Source organism: Hermetia illucens, chromosome 4, assembly GCF_905115235.1.
Source record: "Hermetia illucens chromosome 4, iHerIll2.2.curated.20191125, whole genome shotgun sequence".
Classification (NCBI taxonomy): Eukaryota; Metazoa; Arthropoda; class Insecta; order Diptera; family Stratiomyidae; genus Hermetia; species Hermetia illucens.
Window position 1 is genome coordinate 36,541,810 of NC_051852.1, and position 21,039 is coordinate 36,562,848.

At 37.0% G+C, this 21,039-nt stretch overlaps 2 protein-coding genes across 4 annotated transcripts in view; one reads left to right on the forward strand and one right to left on the reverse strand.

Annotated features, from left to right (window-relative positions):
- The window catches only part of LOC119653695 (voltage-dependent calcium channel type A subunit alpha-1), a 399,598-nt gene that overhangs the window by 117,652 nt on the left and 260,907 nt on the right, over nt 1-21,039 (reverse strand). For all 3 annotated transcript variants that reach the window (XM_038058565.1, XM_038058567.1, XM_038058568.1), the window contains 3 exons: nt 11,397-11,480; nt 9,406-9,411; nt 1,130-1,135 (listed from right to left, as the gene is read on the reverse strand). In XM_038058565.1, coding sequence (XP_037914493.1) covers nt 1,130-1,135; nt 9,406-9,411; nt 11,397-11,480 — 96 coding nt within the window. The remainder of the gene's footprint in view (nt 1-1,129; nt 1,136-9,405; nt 9,412-11,396; nt 11,481-21,039) is intronic.
- Nucleotides 573-20,774, forward strand: LOC119653698. The gene is made up of 2 exons (XM_038058574.1): nt 573-902; nt 20,498-20,774. Exons 1-2 carry the CDS (start codon nt 612-614, stop codon nt 20,573-20,575), a joined length of 369 nt encoding a protein of 122 aa, XP_037914502.1. The 5' UTR covers nt 573-611; the 3' UTR covers nt 20,576-20,774.

Genomic DNA, 21,039 nt, shown 5'->3' on the forward strand with positions numbered 1-21,039 from the left:
TAATTATCTGCAAAACCGATTATTGTAAGTTCCTCCAGCCTGAACACATATGAGAGAGGGATAAAGAGGGATAAAGTTGCAGCGTGGGGAAGTCTAAACCGAAGAGCATCCCAGCAGGGTTTGTTTTATTTTTTTGGGTCTTTTGAAAAGTATGTTTTCTGACGCCTTTTCTGCAGATCTTAGAGCTATTTCGCTGAAATTTATATTAAATGGTTTGATTGAAATTAAAAAAATAAGTGGAAATTTATATATTTACAACTATCGACATTCAATTTAAAACAATAAATTTAATACCTTAAACTAGTTTCAAAACGAAAAATTAATGCAAAATTGTATAAAGTATTTTCGAATTTTAGATTAGTGAAAGCCAATATTTGATTTTGTTCCAAAATGTCACTCAGAGTTAACATTTTAGAGTAGCAAATTTAAGTTAAAATCATGAAATCTTCAAAAGATCTAGTAGCATTTCTAATAAATATTGAGTATTCTTAAAAATATTGTAGAAAACAGATTTTCTAATTAAAATCGTCCACACAGAATACTATTCGAGTATTCCGTGTAAATGAACAAAGCGTATTCTCAAAAATTTACGAAATCAAACAAATCAAAAGATGAATCTAATTAAACCAAATATGCAGACAGAGTCAGCAGCTAGGCTAGATTTTTATATTATAGAAGAATACAAATATTTAGAATTAAAAACGCAACATTTTATGTTCAACTGGTTAAAATTAGCGGATACTAGTCTATTCACAGAGAGAAGAACGGGGAGCGTAAAAACACAACCTAAACAGCCTCTCTTCGGGTCAGGGACAGTACAAAGTCTATTCAGACGCAAGTGGATAGAACATGAAAAGGACAATACTCGTATTTACAATTACCATGTCAACTGTTCAATTGAAGTAAGGTTTGCAGTAACTAGTCACCTACTCTAGATTCAATTTCAAATTTACAGTAACAAATGCACACACTTTCTAGCATTATTTCACTCTCAACACGAGTATGTATCTTATTTGTACGAGTATGTGTTTCTGAGAATCCAACTTCTAATTTTGTACACCTAAGTCATACCCAAATTGCGTAAGGAAATTTTGGTAAAAATTTCGTAGGATTCGTTCCTTGTACTTACATCCTCCTGCAGAATTTTTGATTTTGTTTGGTTTTTGATAATATTTTTTTTTTATTTTTGGTTCGGTCGATTTTTGATTTTTTGTTTGAATGCAATTATGTTTGTTGTTTGTTGGTTTTATTTTTCAAAATGATGATTTTTTATGGTCGTGATGTTGTGTTGTTGGCATCAATCATTGCACATTCAATAAAATTAGGAAACAATTTCGGTTATATTGCGATCAGGGTGGGTGGTGAACCGGAGAAACAGGCAAACGACATTCACAATTCGAAATACGTTTGAATTTGGTATTTGTGTGGGGAACAGGCCATCACCATTTTATAAAAATGTATAAGAAAACGATAAATGCAAATTAGAATTTTATAAATTTATTATTTATTCAGGATTTTATAAGAAGTTTACTGGAGTTCATGATTTGCTACTGGGGGGATCGAATGGAAATATCAAACTGCGAACTACTGGGATTATTTAACGTTTTTTTTTTTTATTTACCACTAACGTGTAATTTCCTACATTTCCAACTCCCTAATATCTACCCAAAATTGGTTTAATGTTAAAAAATAGATACTTTAAAAATCGATTCCTTTGCGGAACTGGGTACTATTTTCATTGCAATGAGTACAATTTTCTGCACAGTTTGAACGTATTTTGTTTTATCATATTTTTGGCTGGAAACATGTGAATATAAAACAACTAATAACACAATATAAATATATACGTATATATATCGATACTGATGAGCACATGATGAATATGATGATGTTTTCATTCCTACACTAATAACGACATTCTAACATTTTCTACTGATGTGTTGTGACTTTCTTGTTATGATTCTTCTAGACATTTATGTAACATGTATGTTTGTAGATACAACGATCATTCATACTCTTTATACGATAATTAATTAATCAGATTAACGGTAAATCTGGATCAGGTTTCGTCATTAAGAAACAATTGAGGCGCTTCCAGTTATATCCTTTTTCAGATATTCCCAGCTTCAATATCTGCCTGTCAGATTATGTTATTGCAGAATTGGCTAACGTCTGTCAATATTCAACAAAGTATTATAGAAAACCTTTCCACAGGACAGCGCTTAATCTGGCAAAATGAGGGATCAGTCACCTTCTGCAATATTTTTCTAAGGACAGCAGATCTTTTAATTCCATATTACTCCTAAAAGTTTTTTAAATGTTTTATTCATAGAAATGGATCTGAGAGTAAACAGACAAAAAACACAAAAAACCACTCACAACATTATTAAGGGCACACGAAAAGTAACGATATCGTTCCCAGTCCGTTTTATAAAAAGTCGCCTTACATTGGTATTCCTAAATGAAAACAAAGTAACAAGAGAAGCATGGACAAAGCACCATTAATAGGAAATATTCCCCACCATAGTATTCAAAATGTTAGGTTTTTCCATTTTCTGATAGACGAAACTTTGACGTTCAGTGAAACCGCGATATTCCTAAGCTTTCACAAGGAAAACTCGAGTTGAAGAATTCATTCCCTAAAAAACTGGTTTAAAGCAGGCAACCAGTTTTTTTTTTGTATCGTAGGCATAGGGATCAAGGTATATGTTTTAAAGATTGGGCTAGAAAGCGTATTTCAAGATTCGTAGTTGCATACATATCCAAAAGCAGTTGAGTCACTTTGGGAAGCCCATATTTTAGGGGTGACAATTGGAACGATGTTTGAACTCCATGGATAAGGGGGTTTCCCCATACGAGCCAAAGCCAAACTCAAAGTCTGAAGGGTATGTGAAATAAGATTCGCAGTAAATACTAGGTCGAAAATGTTCGTTAAGTTATTTGAACCGTATATGTCGGAGGGGTTCTTCGTTCCATTAAGGAAGTAGCAGAGCTGTTGTTGGTGTCTAAGATTGATTCAGAACTATATAATTTTGTATGTCTTCTGGATGCTATGCAAAATATGCTGGAGTGAGGAACTTGTAATAAATTGCCGTCAAATCGGTTACCTCAATCGCAGACGACATAAAATTTGTCGAAAGGGCAACCTGTGGAGAGGGCAATATCAGCAAAAATCGGATGGAAGCTACTTTAAATATAAGGACTTTATTGTTGGCAATTGATATTTCCAACGAGTCCGCTAATACTGGTTGAAGGTACTAAGGTTTGAAGGAAGGAAGACTCGAATGTAATACTGACGATGGAACTAGAGAGTAGGCTGGCCTTGGGAGTGTCTCACAGAGTTAAGTACTAGGACCATTGATTGGAACATATATCTTGAATTATCCAGTTCGAAAACAAACCAAGATAAGGGTTATTTTAGCAATATAGCGTTGGTTGTGGTTCTGAGACATTTCGAGTACAATCAATCACATAACATTGTCAAATGTGTGAGTGGTGATTAACAAAAATTCAGGCTTTACAATTTACAAAATTGGCGCGGTTAAGTGGAGGATATCCCCACATGTATTCTGTCTTCGTTTGCATTGTATAGCATAGCAGTCATTGCGGAAGTAGTGCCGTTTGTCATGTCGACAATGAAATTGGGGAGATGTGGGGAATGCTCACCATCTCTGAAATAAAGAGCAAAATGGATAACTCGCTTAGTTATTCAAGTTGTTTCCATATCCTGTACAAACTGAAGCACAATTCAACTGATAGGCATTTGTGATCCTAAACGAAACTGAATTTGTGGTGAAAATACTCATACTACAGGAGGATTTGGATGTAACAAGAATTGAATGCATGAGACAGTATCAATTCAGCAAAAGCTATGAGAAACAAAGAAACGCAGGCTCGCTCAATTACAAGTTCCGGCTGTGGAAAAAAGGACACTTGGCTCGAATGCACTAGAGCCTTTTCTGGATGTAATACTTTATGGTAGTTCTCCGGGGAAGGATCCTTGTTTTTAGTTTGCTTGTAAATGTAAGGGTATTTTATGTTAGCGATGAGAAACGGAGTGGTGCTGAGGTGTTGTATTAACTTGGTGTCAATACCAATGGTAATGTTACTTTAGTTGGCAGTATAACGGGATAGGCTAGTTTTGTTTTTTGTCAATCGGCATTCTCGAAATCGATATTAAGGAACTTCGGACTGTTAGCTCTTCTACAGAAAATTTTTCCTGGTTAGTTCGAAGAACTTCCTAGAGTATCTAGCAGCAAAAGAATTGCGCAACTTCGAGCGCAACACCAGCTTTTGTTAATGCAGCTAATCGGCAAGTTCTCGATATCATGATATTCATTCCCTAGAGTAGCGTTTTTCATTAGGGTGTGGTAGATATTAAATTTTATCACAGTCTTGGACTACAGGCGCTTAAATTTCATAATGGGCAAACAACCACTTTACGCTGCTTTATTTCTAAATTCCCAAAAGATCGACTGGACTATGTATAGACTTTTATTGACCTATCAAGTTGCGATCTCTTGCAAAGAAAAATGTGTGTGCTATATTCCAATTCCAGCCAGGTCGAGATTGTAATCTTAAAAATTAGGACTAATCAGTCTATCTTCCTTTTCCCTAGAAAAGATTGGGGAGACCAGTAAATCCATTGGTAAAGAATATAATCTTCTTTTTCTTCAGCCTTTGTCCCGTTCACAAGCGGGATCGGCTCGTCGTGATCGGTTTCGCCATTTGGCTCTATCGAATGCCTGATCTGGGTGCAATCTCGAAGCTTTTAAATCCCCTTTCAGCGTATCAAGCCACCGTTGTTTAGGCCTGCCTTTTGGTCGTTTACCATCGACTTCGATCTTGGCCAGTGAATTCTCGTTAACACGAATTGCGTGGTAAAGGATATAATAATAATCGTTAACACCCCTTTTTTGACACTATAGCATTTACAATGGTCGCAGCACATATTGGGGATGGCTAATCAAAAAAATGGTGATCAATAGATGAAAAAATAAATTTTAGAAACATTTGTGGTATCTTTACTTCAACGATGGTCCTGACAACGATAATACCATACGCAAAAGGTCCATAGTGTATTTAGAGGCTGCTAATATATAGTGTAACGAATTTTATCTTGTTCAACACAGTGACGAATTGAGAAAGATACTGCATGGTACACATATGGAATGTCCAAGCATTTACTACGATTTACTAGAGGGCTCCCTTAAACGTGCGCTCTGTCGTTAAGATTTTTTGGGCTATTGCAGCAGTCGTCACGAGAATGATGCCGATTGACATCTTGGTAGGGGAACTTACTGGCATGTGTAATGGGAAGGTCCTTAGTATCGCAAATAAAAAACATCAAAATGTAGAGATATATTCGTAAATGGAAAGTAATTCCAAGGATAATTAAAAAAACCAAAAAATTACTGACGGTTTCGTCCAGAACAGATGCAACTCATCAGACGCTGCCTCACCTCTGCCCTGGGAGCAGCGTGACCGAAAGTGCCAACAGGTGGAAAAACGCTCCCTTTTATTATCGCAAAAACACGACAAGGGCAGAGGTGAGGCAGCGTCTGATGAGTTGCCTCTGCCCTGGACGAAACCGTCAGTAATTTTTTGGTTTTTTTAATTTTTAATGCTTGGGGTGCTATGCTCCAAACTAGGGATCCATGGACTATAAAACGTGGGAGTAAGTTGCTCCTCATTTGGTCCGGTCCACCATCATGTGGATGTGGACTTGGGATCCCGCATATCCAAGGATAATACAAATACATCGGTAGATTCAAATTGACCACGTCTATGGTTGTTCAAGCTGCGCTTGTCTTGACAGATCTGCAGAATGTTTTCTTCCGTTGCCTGAAATGGTCGAGGGGCAAGAGCGTCAGTATATTAATCTTCACTGCACTGAGTACGAATCCCATGGGTGTCTCTGTTCGCCTTGTGTTTGTCTCACTGCTGTGAGCATATCATTTAAACAGCATTAAGGGTGATGATAGTGAAATTGAAGCAGAATCTGACTGTGTGAATGCTCTATATTATACCAAGGAATGAATAGGAAACGCTACTGCTAAGTGAGGAGAATGCCCACATGCCGGAATAATTACAAGTCAATCAACTTTATGATCCATTCTGCTCTGTTCTGAGCACCGCAAATGGAAAGGCAACTCAATTTGAATGCACTAGATCCGCTCTTACTTTGTGGTGGCTCCACGGGGAATGAAGAATCATTGGGTTTAACATCATTTTGGTGAAACTCAAAGAGGAGAACGACCTTTCTCTGTCCAGCTGTGGCGAGTGAATATTGAAGGCAGCATGAACAGGCTCTGAAGAAAATGATAAGATCAGCTAGACCCTCATAATGAAAACACTTTAGTACGGAATTTGCTCAAGGATACACCGAAGAAGCTGCACTAACAGCAGATTATCTGTTTGGAGTGCATTTGGTAGGCTTTATCGAGAACAAACTCTGGGCCATTTTGGTGGATTACATGGGCATTTACTTATTCCATGGAAAGAAATGTGAATGCCAGATCACTTCCTAGCGATATAGGGAATGAGGCAAATGGATCTTGTGGGTCTGTGTATTGAGAATGCACTGGGCAAATTTGATGCACGCTTATACTTTAATAAGCTAAGGCTATATTTATTCCCAAACTGGGAAATTTATGCAACCTTATGATGCAAAAAGTTTCGAAGTAGCAAATCGGTTTATATGAGATATACATAACCAAGGGATCCCTTCAGTGGAAGCAACATTCCTACCGAAAAGATAAATCCAGAGAGATAGTATGCTATGAATTAACAATGTAGAAGGCACACCAAACATCAAAAAATTGTAGGGATTAACCGAGAAGCTCAGTTGCTTAATCATTCTGTCGAAGCAACAAAAAGCATAAAATTGGCAGAAAATAAATCACGGCGCCAGCAACCATTTAAAAATCCCTTAGCGAAAATCCCTTTTGTTGATTGCCCCTATGGCAATCAACAAAAGAGAAGAATGAAAGCTAAACAGCCACCAAATTATGGGCATAATAATCATCACCGTTGGGTCAGTTGTGTAAGTAGAATTGGGTCGAAGGATGTTTTCAGAAAACGATTATGGAACTATCCTAGGATCTCCAAAAAATTACGACTATATTTTATACAAAGATATCAACAACTTTCAGTATTAAAGGGGATCGTCATATTTTTTGAGTAGGGGTGAGCTCATGTCGGTAGATGAAAATTTTGGCAAAAAACCTACCACTTTCAAGGTAAGTTAGCGGGCCTTCTACCGGAGTGCTAATTCTTAAAATACCGCCTAGAAGAAATTGAGGGGCGAGTTAGTTTTTTGCAGCCAATGCGATGAACATTATGAAATGGTACTGGGATTCATTTGCGGCTCTTCGGTCTCATCAGACTCAAAAGAACTTCTCTTCGGCAATAGGAAATGTGTCTGTTCTCTGCATTCAGGAAATGTCACAAAAGTCAGCAACTGTTGCAAATTAAAAACCGACTGAACAAAAGTCTCAGAATATATTACAAGGAGTACAATATGAATCTAATATTCGGGGTTGGAGTTCTTGTTGCCAAATTTCACCAACTTAACTTGGACCTAGAGAGGTGTTTTATTAGGTTGAGCAAGCATTGAAGCAGTTATTTTAGAATTTGCTTGAATGAAGAGAACGAACAATTTTTATTCCATTTTTCATTTAGGTATCTACCTCTTTCGTAAAGGCGTAGTTCATATTTTGCGAATGTTCGTCAACCTAAACTACAAGTGTGAGATTTCATTTTGGAATAATATAAATTCGAACACGTGTCATTGCCGGTGCGTGGGTTCGCACCAGATCCTAAAAAATATTCAAACATGGGGGTCCGTGCCTCACTAAATATCTGAGGCAGGAGGAGCAAGATCGAGGATATGATCCCTCGTGGATCCTCTCTTTCGATCGTGACACTCGGGTCCGAAATTTTACGGCTCCACGTGATCCACGTGATCAATAGAAGTATTCGTAGAACACTCCTACTTGTTAAATGTGAAGCTTTTGCTAGAGAAGTTCGGTGTATTCGAATACCTTGCTGAGAATACCTTGGCTTTTATTAGTCATTGGGCTTGGCTTCGAACTATACTGAACTAGAACAACCTGAAAACAGGCATAAAATGCCAATGTATATATACGGAAAAGGAAAATTTCAATCAATGGGATGCCATGTGAATGGTTAAAGGGCTAATTCACAGTGGTCAATAAATAGTTTCCAGTGGTTTCTTTTTGGAGAATAACCGTGGCAAGTGGATGCAAATTATCCTATTAGTCACTAACTTGGCATACGGCGTTATATCAATTTATTCAATGGGATATATAAAAACCTACCTCCAAATGGAGTATATAGATTTGTTCTGATATGATCATACGATACACTCAAATATTACAATTTAAATTTTCATTTGCTATAAATACACTCTATTCTATGATCCTATAATGAATGCATATGGCACCTAGCACTGACATCTGATGAAAATATAACTGCAAACTCAATTCTAGGCTCTCATCCAAAAACAATATCCAATAGCAATGAATGACTAAACAAAGTTTCGTGCAAATTCGTTCTCTATTTCACACCAACTATAATTTTGACACACACTAATATCATCCAGTAGATCTGATGTAATGAAATGATCTAGTTTATGATGCATAAATGGAAAAAAAAAAGCAAAAGATGAAATACTTCGCACGGAAACCAGGTCTAATAAAATTCATCAAAGGAAATACAACTATATGGGAAAAACAGGCAATAATAAAACTACAAATTCACATGTTCCGATAAATGCATTGCAATGACCTTGGTAACTTCAAAAATTATCAAATAGTCGTATCTTTGCTTCAAAAATTGATATCAGGATAATTATGCAATTCTAGTATTTGGGCTCGCTAAATGTAAAACAACTCGTTTCCAGGGAAAAGATGATGCTGTTTTCTTGTTATCGAAATGAGCAAAACTAGTAGTTGGACTAGCTTCCAAAAAAATCAAGGCTCTAGGCTAGAGAGGATTCTGGCTCCTACTAAAACAAAATATCTAATCTCATTCTCTAGAAGGACTTTTTGTCGACTGAATTAAGCTTTGCGCGATTCGTTTGTTGGAAGAGGTTAAGATGTGATTCCTTTGGACTCAGAGAGAAAACTTAATTTTCCTTTGGCGTTTAATTGAGAATTTCAGAATCTTAAGCATATTCCACGCGCGGACATGCATGAACATTAAGCCGGCATCTGCAGCAAAACGGTAATCGCTATCCGATCTATCTTATCTAAATTAATTCAAGCTTAATTCAATTAACAAACTTTAAACTCGCAGCATAAAACAGGTTGAATATGTATCAAATTGTAGGGTTAATTTCATATATTTGATATGGGAGAATAGGGGATAAATCGTACTTACTTCCGGCTGTGTTGCGTTGATTGAGGTGGAATTTGAATAAGTTTTTGAGACGATTCGCGAGTTGGAAAGTTGCAATTTTTTATGTAAAAAAATGAATTTACACGGATTAAGTACTTCTGGTTAAATCATCGTAAACAGTGTTGTAATATATTAATGAAAATAAAACTTTTATTTTTAAGGATTAAATAAAAAAAAAAATATATTAAAATTATTATGGAAAGATAAAATAAGATAAAGATAAAATAAAAATAGGAAATACTCAATCGCATAATTCACATGAGTTTATACATATTTCCTAGACGTATTCAGTTTTCGAAATATGTACATAGGAGTCCTTTTGAGGCACTTTGAGTCTTTTAAGCATTTATAGGCATTTGTTGAGTAAACACTTTTCAGTTGATAATAACACCAGAAACGACGATTTCCAACAGTTTGTTAATTAGAGCATGCTAAGGCTTATTTATTTGGGCCACAAAGACAGTACAGGTCACAGGCTTAGTGAATATCACGGTTGGAATTACTTTTGTTAGGCGAGAAATATTTAAATTGTTATGCAAGGATACAGAGAGTTAGATTGACCATCTAAGACTTGGATAGTTGAAGAAGCAGACACTACATTTATTGCTGGAAAGAACAATGTTTGGTAATATACATGAAATATATTTATGTGTACATTTTGATGGATATGTGGATGCATGTATTTACGATTACGTGTATATTTACTATGTTATGTATTTATGACTGTGTGACATATCGTGTAGTATTTTGAATTGATTTTGGTACTTACTTCTCCCTGCTGTGTGACGAAATCGTGTTGGATTGTTGAGTTTTTGTGATGTGTGTTGAAGGTTTCAAAGATCGATATATAGTGTTATTATTACAGGACATTTGTTGTGTGTTTAGTTATTGCCAATTTTGTACATATTGAAATAGTAAAAGATATTAGTGTTGTTGGTACTGATAAAAGGAAATTCAGCGGATCGCAGATAGGGTCGAAAAAGTATGATATGCTGTCACTTCCTACAATTATCGGGGCGACATCAGTATATAGTGAAATAACCTTAACCATCCTTTAAGCATCCTTTTCTATTGCGTTGCTAACCAAATCAATATAGCAATCCGAGCTGAGTATTTAGAGTATTTGATAAAAATTTTAAATTTTCATACATTTTGAGAATATCATAAATGACATATTTAATGATATATTTAATAAATAATAAAAACTGGTACAAAAACCAAACCAGACAAATTATAGCACATTACAAATATTTCTTTCTCCTTTTACATTGATTTGATTAGCAAATATTCATAAATCTTAGATCTGACCATCCGTCACATCCTAGATTCCTTTAATGGTTGGCTGCATATTTTTGTCTATTTTATTCATGTAAGTATAACGAAGTGTCAAAATCAACGTAGAATTCAAAATATAAAATTTAGAACAAGGAGTCAAAAAAAAAATATAGCTATCAAATACAAAATTAAACTATTAGCAATCCCTTTGTTGATTCCTTTTTTTGGTTCATAACTTATAGGCGGACTTATATTACCGCATATTTTTATATACATATTTAAAAGAAGTTCAACGCACACGATAATTTCACCGTCATTATTTGCAAATAAATGCTTCGTCCTAATATTTAACTTGTGTATAGATATTTGGGTCAAATATTCAGTTCTACACTTTCACTACTCTTACAGTTTGTTATTTCATGTCTATCGTCCTTACACACATATCGGTCATAATTTCAAACATATATACATACACTCTATTATTTTATTGAATGAATTATTGTGCCTCCATCAAAATAAATTTATTTTTCAGGTGCTAATATGACATAATATCTAGAAAATTAGATTTTTTTCGAAAAAGATGGTATTTGTAAATTGAATGTTACACAAAAAATAGACAATAAATTAAAATTGTGATTTTGTGATGAATAAAAGGAAAAATATAATTTAATAAATAAAAATTGCTTTTTTATATTTACCCCAAATTCCATCCATAAGGCGTCTACTATACTGCCGACAACCGTAATAAGATCGAAAATATTCCACGGGTCTTTGAAAAAATTCTAAAAGTATATAAATATGTTAATATTAGAATTTTGAGCGGCATTGTCGTTTGTTTTTGTTTTTTTTTTTCATTAGTAGCTGAAATATGATGTATGTGTGATTTGTGGTTGCGTGGTTTGTACATTATTGCATAAAAATAGTTTTTTTCGATTCACTCCGTTTGTAGACAGTGAATCGTATTATTAAGGCAAGAGATCGAAAAACGAAAACTTGGAAACTCTCAACAGTATTGGACTATTGAAGGTAAACATGGGGATAAGAAGGCAGCAGAAGTGTCCGCTACAGTTCATTATTGAACTCAAAAAACAGATTTAATATTCCAGTTTAAAACAAGAATATAAAGCTGGGAATAATCAAGTTACTGATAAAATTGTTTCCTGCAATTAGCACCTTACCCTAACCCAGATAAAATAAAAGATAACCTGAACCTGCTTGAAGAAAGAAACCGCTTATAAACAACGTCGCCTTTGTCAATCTTCTTCTTTTTCGGCCTTTGTCTCACTTGTGGTCAGGTCGTCCAGATTAAGTTCGCCACTTTTCTTGGCCATGAGTTTCTTCCAGCTGGATTCTGTTGCTTCTTAGTTCCCATGCCATTATTGTTTCGGTCGGCCTTTGGTTCCTTTCGACTAGATTTCAATGTTTAGGTCATTATTCACCAGTGAACTCTCATTAGTTTGGATTACATGATCATACTACAATTGAAGAGGCGCTTTTCGGAACTTCTTCACAATAGGACTGATCCCATATAGACCGTGGATGCGCTTATTTCGAACGTGATTAAAACGTATTATCGTCGCGAGGCGGCATTCATTGTCTTTGTTATTCGGCTGCATTCACAACTGTGCAGGTTGACTGGGTAGACGACTCTACGGCAGATTTTGAATTTGAAATGTTCAGTGATGTACTGATCACAAAGCACGCAAATTGTAGTGCGCGGCGTCATCCACGCTGCGCTGATGCGTGAAACCATTAATTTCAGATACTTAAATTGTTCAAATCCTGGCAGGCCGGTGCTATTTCCTGTGAGAGTCTCTCGACGAGAGCAAGCTTCCTAAATGAATACCTACAAAAATACAGTGCGTTTCACATTTCGAACTTCGCTCTTCGGATCGCGGTAGAGCAATTCCAGTGCATAAATTCATCTAATACTGGGTGTGACAGCGATCACATATTAGGAGAAATGTCATTGACGAGGATGATAATGATATTTTTATGGAATTTTTGTTTTGATCTGAGTGAATACAATCATCCCAGTCGCTTAGTAAACCGCCTATGTAGAAACTACAGTTTGATCAGGATTGTGTATTTATTTTTTATTGATAAGTACCTACTCAAACGAACACCTGCATTGCTGCCATAAGCGCTGCCTAGAGTCAATTAACTTGTCTAGGCTATTGAAAGAACAGGCACTAAAGAGCGAATACGGATGCAGATATAGGGGAGGAATGATTCATTATAGTTGATCTTCTTGATGCTATGTCAGAAGTCAAGCGGTCCAGAAATATCTACTAAATTTTTGTAAACTTATGAACATGTCACCTAAAAGCATCGGTACAGGGCTCGCTTTCTGCCAGAAAGTGAACCAGAAATAAGGAATGAATGAGTTGGGGGAGAGGCAAAGCCTCTGAGCGCTCAGACTCTAGTGATCTATTGTACTCGATTCCCCCGTCTAACGAAATATCCCAGATTCGTTTATGTGTCGCAGGATTTTCCCTTATGGATGTGATGCTAATATTGGAACTGGAGCACATCAGCACCAACAATCTGATGTCTTACATAGAAAATGTAGTGAGTCATTTTAGCCTGTATGTCTTGTGCTGGGTTAGCGGAACTGGAGAAGTGGGAGCCTTTTGTGATAGAAAGCAGGGGGGGGGGGGGGAGTCGAAAAGGGACACAGTGATATTCGCTTGGTACGATTCCTTCAAGTGTGCGCTTTAGAAGACAAAAGGAAAAAGCATTTGGGAGAACTCGAGCGAAAATCTGTAAAACAGTGAAAAAATAGACAGTCTTGTCGCTCCAGTTGGAAATGGAGCGTTTTAGTTGGAATCAGGTTTGTTGGTGTTTCATGAGAGTTTTACTTTTACTGAATTGTTTTGGAATTTCCCTTCCTTTTTTGCAAATGTTTCGAAAAGTCATGAGTCATGTCGCATACGTCTTCAATGATGTTGCTGACATTTATATAAGGACCTGAATTATTCTCAGGGGGATCCTCTTGCACACAATCTTTCTGCAAAAAACTTCCTTGAAATGTCGGTGGTACCCCATGTTTGTGGCAGAGGACATAATGCAATCCTGTTCATATAACTGATTATGAATATAATCCGCAGCATCGAGAAAAGACGAGTTTTCGGTCAGACAACACATTCATTTAAAAGGTCAGTAGATCTCCGAACAACTTTAGGAGATTTGGATAGTTTATCTGAAAAAGCATATGAAGCCGACGGGGAGAGTTTATAGAAGAAAAGCTAGCTCGATAAAGTGCATCCCATGCAGCAGCGCTGACGTTTTTAGACTTAAGGATTTCATAACATAATATCCGGGAACGATTAAAAGTGTCACAACCTCTACCCCCACTATTATTCTTATTGGTTGTGGACAATTCGGCTCTTGGTTATTTTAAGAGAAATGTAAGCATTCAGATCAATATTAACAAAGGAGTTCTCAATGCTTATTAGCTTTGAAGGGAAAAATTTCGTCTCTTTTATTTGGTTACTTTTTTTAATTTTTATTTTTTTGCTTTTTGCTCCTTCCCCTTTTACTTCTATTTTTCTATGGCTATTCGGATTATCTTTTGTTGTGAGAATTACTTTGAACTTTACTAAAACGAACAGTAATAATCAGATTTACAGAATTCTAAATAAAACTGGAAAACAGATACACATTCATTCGAGGATACCTCCTATTCCCACTAGCTCTCTATAAAGAGAAGGATATCCTGGCCCTCCGAGCCCGGGACTTTCTCAGGGATCCCGACAAAAGCATTTTTAAAACCATTAGGTTGATTATCTAATTTCAGGGAGTGCCCGCATAATTTGTTTCCCCCTACGGCTCTAGTTATATAAATTTCGGATACTTCACAGATCGTGCCTCACCGAAATCTGAGGCAATATTGAGTGAGTATACGATCCATCATATTTCCTTCTCCATTGTCGCTCTCAGTTCAACTTAGTTTTCCCATTTGTAACTTCAAACAAATTTCCGCCAATTTTGTTTTGATTTCAACTCCTAGTAGAGTGAGCGAGCCTGGCTAGCATAGGGAAGCACTTTTGAAGTTACTAAGCTTGATTGCAGAACGGCGATGTCCTGATAAAGAACTTTGAAAGGAAGTGCATTCACCACATATCGCACATCTAAAGGATTATCCAAGTTGAAGTAAGGGAAGTGATTGTGGTTACTGGAGTAGGCGACGTCAAGCAGTCTTAAGGCAGAGTTTTCACCCCTATAAGCGAGTGGTATCTGTACTGACTACTTAAAAGCTAGCACCAACGCGCTCATGACAAAGGATAGTTGTTGCTATGTTTACAACAAAAGTTAACAAGCAAACCACAACGGACAAATAGGCGACATTCCTCATATCTATATCCACGGATAAAACTTCTCATCCATTACTTCCGCAAGCACCTTTTGGTGCTGATGGTACATGGCTGGATAAAGTCCAAATCAAAGCCTAAGTTTAAATCGATGGATAACAGCCCAAACGGTATCTGAAATAAGGATGGCCTCACATACTAAGCAATTACGAAAGAACCCTTAACTCCGCCCTGACCAATCGGAAGAAATGGTAAACCTGACACATCGCTGCCTGGCTGGTAAGTGTCCCTGGATGTGGATAAGGATAGGTTATTTTATTTAGCGGTCCTAAAAGAGTAAATCCTGAAAGCTACTGCATACTCCGGGAACCTAAAACTGAGTTTTTGTATATGCTTTTCGGAATATACGACAAATTTGAATCAGCTGAAATAAAAGTAGCAGAGATTCTGTACACAGGCGAAGGGAGTTTTAATTCATAAGACAGTCAGAATGTACCTGCCATAAAAAAAAAGAGAATAACTATTATATATTTGAATAGCCAGGTGATAATGAAGGTAGACAGAACGTAACTGTTTGCTATGTAGCTTTCCAAAAACTAATTCAAGGAAGGTGAAATTGCGATAGATTCCTAAATACTGTATTAGCTAATAATGAAAGCGCAAATCGACTAGCAAAATAGCATGCTACCTTCAAACACTAGACGGCTTCAAAACTGCCAAAGTCGCTATGTACTAAAAAACTGCATGAACGAATGATGTAATTAGCGATTATTAACTATCTAGAATAGTGACAGTAATTCCAACAAAAATGTTATCGGGGGGCGAGCCACTCATCGGTCGTTTTGAAATAGGACGTCTCATTGCATGACATGATGCAGTTTTTCCGTTTCTTGACCTATTCACTGCCATATTTGCTTCTTTTGTTTGTTGCCGTACGGGCGCTCAAGAATGCCTCCACCTCCACTTGATGTGGTCATTCTGATTAGAAGTATATGGCCAGTCAGGTCAAACTCAATTCACCTTGTGGCGAGCTCTTTGCTCGAGCAATGTTCCGAAGGTGATAAGGCCGTAGAAGTTACAGGAATCCACAGCTCAAGACCATGTGTCAGAATGCACCTGGCGTTCGGATCGCCCATCATGATTGCAATATTATTTGCATGAAGCCTCTCCTGGGCTGGCTGGGTATTGAGTTGCTCATACGCATCCCTTTTCTAGAGGCTTCGAGCCTTCGTTGGTACGTAGCACTGGACTGTTTGGATGTTTCTAATTTTGGACCAAAATGTCGTAGTTAAAATTCTCTCAAGTAAAAGTTCCCGTGACATATGCGCACACCGAGACCGGATTCATGCTTATGACACTACAGCAATACAGTGCGAAGTCAACCGTACCTTGCATTAACGCTGCTGGCCAGATAATATACTTTCGAACTGACCATGTCCCTAGAAAATTCCAGGATCGATCGACCAATAGGTGCTCACTATCGTTGATGTTATACGTTCACTCTTTGGCTTATTTTGCAGTTGTTGTGTATGTTGTAACCAGGACTAACACCTTAAGATAATAATTGGTTTAGCTTTCAGAAATATTCAATACTAAACAAGTCGGAAAACCGAAAGCTAGAGGCTTCAGGTATGAAAAGTTTTGTGTATTTCTTTTATAAATATATTTGAGTGGACATTTGTCCCATTAGAACCTAGCATGTAATATATGCATATATTATGTGAGAATAGCGACTTTCACGTGATACTGATATTCAAAGTCTTGAATTTGCACAGACCCATTATAACTTTGTTCATAATAGTGCGATTTCCACACACGCTTATATAGCAGTGTGGTTCTAAGATAAACTTAAGGGTGGGTTTTACAGTCAATTACTAAAAAATATAGAAATACACTATTATTAACTTTATTTGTACAGATATCGGTATGGAGGGTATTTCGGAGCCTAGGCACCATGTCTGTTTGGTCTGTTTGGCCGTCTCTTAATTTTTCAGATTTTCCAGTTGGGTAGTTTCTGAGAATGGGTCCGTGGAAGAAATGATCACTTTCAACCCTACGCACTCCCCGCTTTTCCAACAAATATCAAAACTAAGACCGGCTTCGGAAAGTACTATCAGAGACAGACCTTTCATTTGATACCCCAGATGATTATATTTGGTGAAAAACAAATTTGAACCCCTCCTTTTGCATGTTTGGGGAGCCCGGGCAAAAAAGGAGAATTCGAACACCAGTATATTTCAAGTGAAGAGGGCATTGAAGTCGCAAATGAACCAGCAGCAAAGGCATTGCTTAATGAACTAAAACGCACCAAAGCCATGACACTCAAGTAAAAAGAGAAACTATTATACTGAGCAAATTCACCAACTGTACTGAGCGAACTTACCAGGAATGAAACAGTCTAAGATTCTTCTGGGTAGATTCAAACAAATGGGAGAACTCTTCTCCCAAGATTGTCGAACAAGGATACTTGCAGGCAATTGCAGGCTAAATTACCAAGATGGAAGCGGAGGATTTTTGCCGATATTGCATGGTTATAATGCACCTGGAAAAATACCTAATTCCAGGCGTAAGACCTGCCGAAGACAGCGAGGTTGCAAGCGAGGACTGGTCAAATTCGAAGTAGTTGCCTTGATTCAAGTCGGCTGCGAGCGTGCTGACGTCGAATTGAGGCACCAGATACCGGCCCCCGCCTATGGCCCGAGGGGTGGCTGTTACGTGTAGCAGATCGCATTCGTATTTGGCGATTATGCAAAAATACTTGAATACTCGAATTTGTTCTTTTTGTAACGACACTCGTTCTTGTGGATTCATACAACGGGCCAATCTTAGTCAGGACACCCGTGATCGCGGTTGTCAGTGCATCTCTGTCTACGAGACCCAATAAATCACCGTGACCGTAGAATGCGGACACGATTCGACTATATTTCTTCTCTAACTCGTCGAAGTAGCCCACGACTGTCATCTGCACATTCCAGATTGCCAGCATCCGTTTTGGCAAACCAGCGGTTCATTTTGTTCACTGATTCGATGACCATGTTCAGTTTATGGTTGAACACTCTCAATCGATGAGATACTGTGGTGTTGTAAGCTTCTACCTGCGTGTTTATCAAAACGTTCTGCTGGGTCATTGATTGCAACATGGTAAGTTGTCTTTGGCGGAGGTCCACGATGTCATTGTAAACCTCCTCGTTAAGGGGGTCATCCCGTGTGTCGGATCTGCAGAATCGATTTTTTTTTGGCTTCAATTGTATCTAGATATAATGCAAAGTAATTTTTTGATATTCGGAGTAGTTCCGAAATTATAGTGTTAAACACGTGATAAGTCACATGCCTGATTTATGTTGATCACCTTAATAAAGTGCGTATTTATCGGGCCGAATGACGTTTGAATGACTTCGCTAAAAGGATAAGAATTGAAGCCAAGGCTGTAGATGTGTTCCTTGAAGAAACCTAAGGTTTATGGACTAGGTATAGCAGATTAATGGTCAGTTAAGATTATATGGCTAAAAATCGCATTCTACGTTTTAAATGCGTTTTTCTCGAAACCGCATGTTGAAAATCGGCTACCAGCATAGCTTGTCTACGGTCCGTAAACTAGGATAATCGCGATTCATTCATTAGTTTTTTTATTCATTGAAGAAACCGTGAAAAACAAAAAAGAAAGAAACCCAAAAAAAAACGACCTTCAGACGAGAGGACCCCCTTAACTCCAAAAACTGCGGTTAATACCTTGCCTAGTCGACCTCTCTTTCTTCTTTTTTGGGGGCTGGGAGTTCGAGCAACTCATCGATCTTGTGGGTGGTATCCTTGCATTTAAAATTTAGATGCCTTATCAGCACGTTACAATGGGCCGTGGATTCTACCTCCGTGGCTTTCCTGCACATTGCATTCGACTGGCTGAGGACGCAATTCATATTCTGACGATCCCTTATGATTTCTCCAATCGGAAAGTGCACCTCGATTCTAAACTCTCCTCGAATGAGCCGAGAGCGTGCTGATTTCTCGACGTGGTATCCAGCGTCCGGCTTCCATATCTCATAGTCATCGGCCGAAATGTTATTTGCGAACAGCACCCCGAATGATAGGAATAATATCGTTAAGTTGAGTAATGACCGAATTGGTGGACCTCTGCGCAAAACCGGGATGTCTGGAGTTCCTTATTAAGGCAGACCTAGACCGGATACCGGTTGTTGCGCCGTTGATGATGATGATGTGAGTAATGACCGTGCTCAGGTACATGGTGCCACTCGTCGTTTTTTGGTATGCTTTACCACTTCTGGACGTACGCCATTGTCGCAGTTTTTTGGCCTTACGGGGTGTTAAGATAAATCTTAACAGTTGAAAATTTTACAAGTAATTGCCAGGAAGCATCCATTCAAGATACAATTAACACAGAATTTAAAATAGCAACACTTAGAAACTAATTGCAAAAAATGACGGATAGGTTTCCCAATTTCGACAATATCCTTTTTTCAGATATTACCCATTTTCACCATAGGAACCAAAGTCAGTTCCTGTCTTTCTGATATTTATCAGTCGAAATATGCAGACGTACAACCACATCCTTTCAATGCAACCCTTTGTTTTACTGTGTATCCTTGTTGAATTCAAATAAATAAAAGTCAACCAAATTGTCAAATCTGAAAAATCATTTAAGATTTTACCCTACATTTTTACTTTTTATACTTATCTTTTCGCAGCCATAATCCACTAGTTAATCACTTGCACCACACAATATATTAAAACTTTTCTACCAACCTTAATTCCAAATGCCAAAAGTTTCATGACAGTTTCCAGTAGGAAGAAGAACGTGAAAACCAAGTTCATGTATGTCAGGATGTCGATTAGTAATGGCGGTGCATCGTGGAACTAAAAAAACGAAATTTTCATAGTATCCGAACTAGGGCTAAATCTGATAAATTTCTTAAATGTAAATTTCATCCATAGAGGCAACGTTAAATTTTGATTGGATCTGAACAGTCAATTTATTATACATCTGGACACTAACAAACATAAATTTCCAATGGTACCGATAAGTTTGAAATTTATTTTAAAGAAATTATGGAGGAAAAAATTTAGGTTAGATAGTCATGAACATTTTGGCCATTGTTGTTCTCTTAATTTATATACACGAAAAATAAGGGTAAAATTGTGTCCGTGTTCTTTGTACTTAAAACCACTTATAGTTTCTGGAAAAATAAAGGAGTTATGTATAATATATCAGCGTTACAGAAGAAAGTTATGAAATTAGACATGCTTTTCACATGCAATATACACATTTCAACGAGGACAGTTTGAAAGTTTCAGATATTATTTGCACACATTTTTAATAAATAATTAACAGACAGCATGCCATGCATTCGTTTTTCGTCTTTATAAAGGACATCCACGGATTTTAACTTGTACATGCACTAGACTAAACAAACATGAATTTATCTAAATTGCTCGTTTTATCTTTTATTGTTTCCCTTTAAACCAATTTACAGAATGTTTGTTTCGTTTTGTTCATCTCGAAGGGAGTCATGCCGATGGGAAGAGAAAGTAAAAAGGACCTAAAAATCTAAACTAAAATTTACGAAGAAGAGAAGTAAACTAAGGTAGAAAATCGACTTGAAATGGAAATTAATGGAGGAATAAAAATAAAAAATAAAAAATTTAATAGAAGAAAATTATCTACTTTCTAGAGACTATACTAAAACATTTATGGTTTAACTTACCAGACCGCAAAATTTAGTAGTTGCTCACAGATTTTACTGCAACACAGACTTTGATATTATGCTAACACTCAATGTTTTTTACAGAAATGTTACGCATAAGAAAATGAACTCTTTTGAAACTTAGATTTCTAAAATGTTAGATAGTTTCTGGTAGATGAAAGTGATATGACTACTCAAAAAAGTGTCGATAGACTAAAATAGTATTTAAATAATTTTGTGTATTTCAGCTACTAATCAGTTGTTCCCAATATTTTGTTTTTGTAAATTTAGATACTCTTAAATGTGCCACTTATTTGGTTGACATATTTTAA

Coding starts and splice junctions, on each gene's coding strand:
- LOC119653698 (XM_038058574.1), top strand. CDS start 612: ATGAATCTAATTAAACCAAATATGCAGACAGAGTCAGCAGCTAGGCTA. Junction 903..20,497: donor ATGTCAACTGTTCAATTGAA/GTAAGGTTTGCA, acceptor ACCAATTTACAG/AATGTTTGTTTCGTTTTGTT.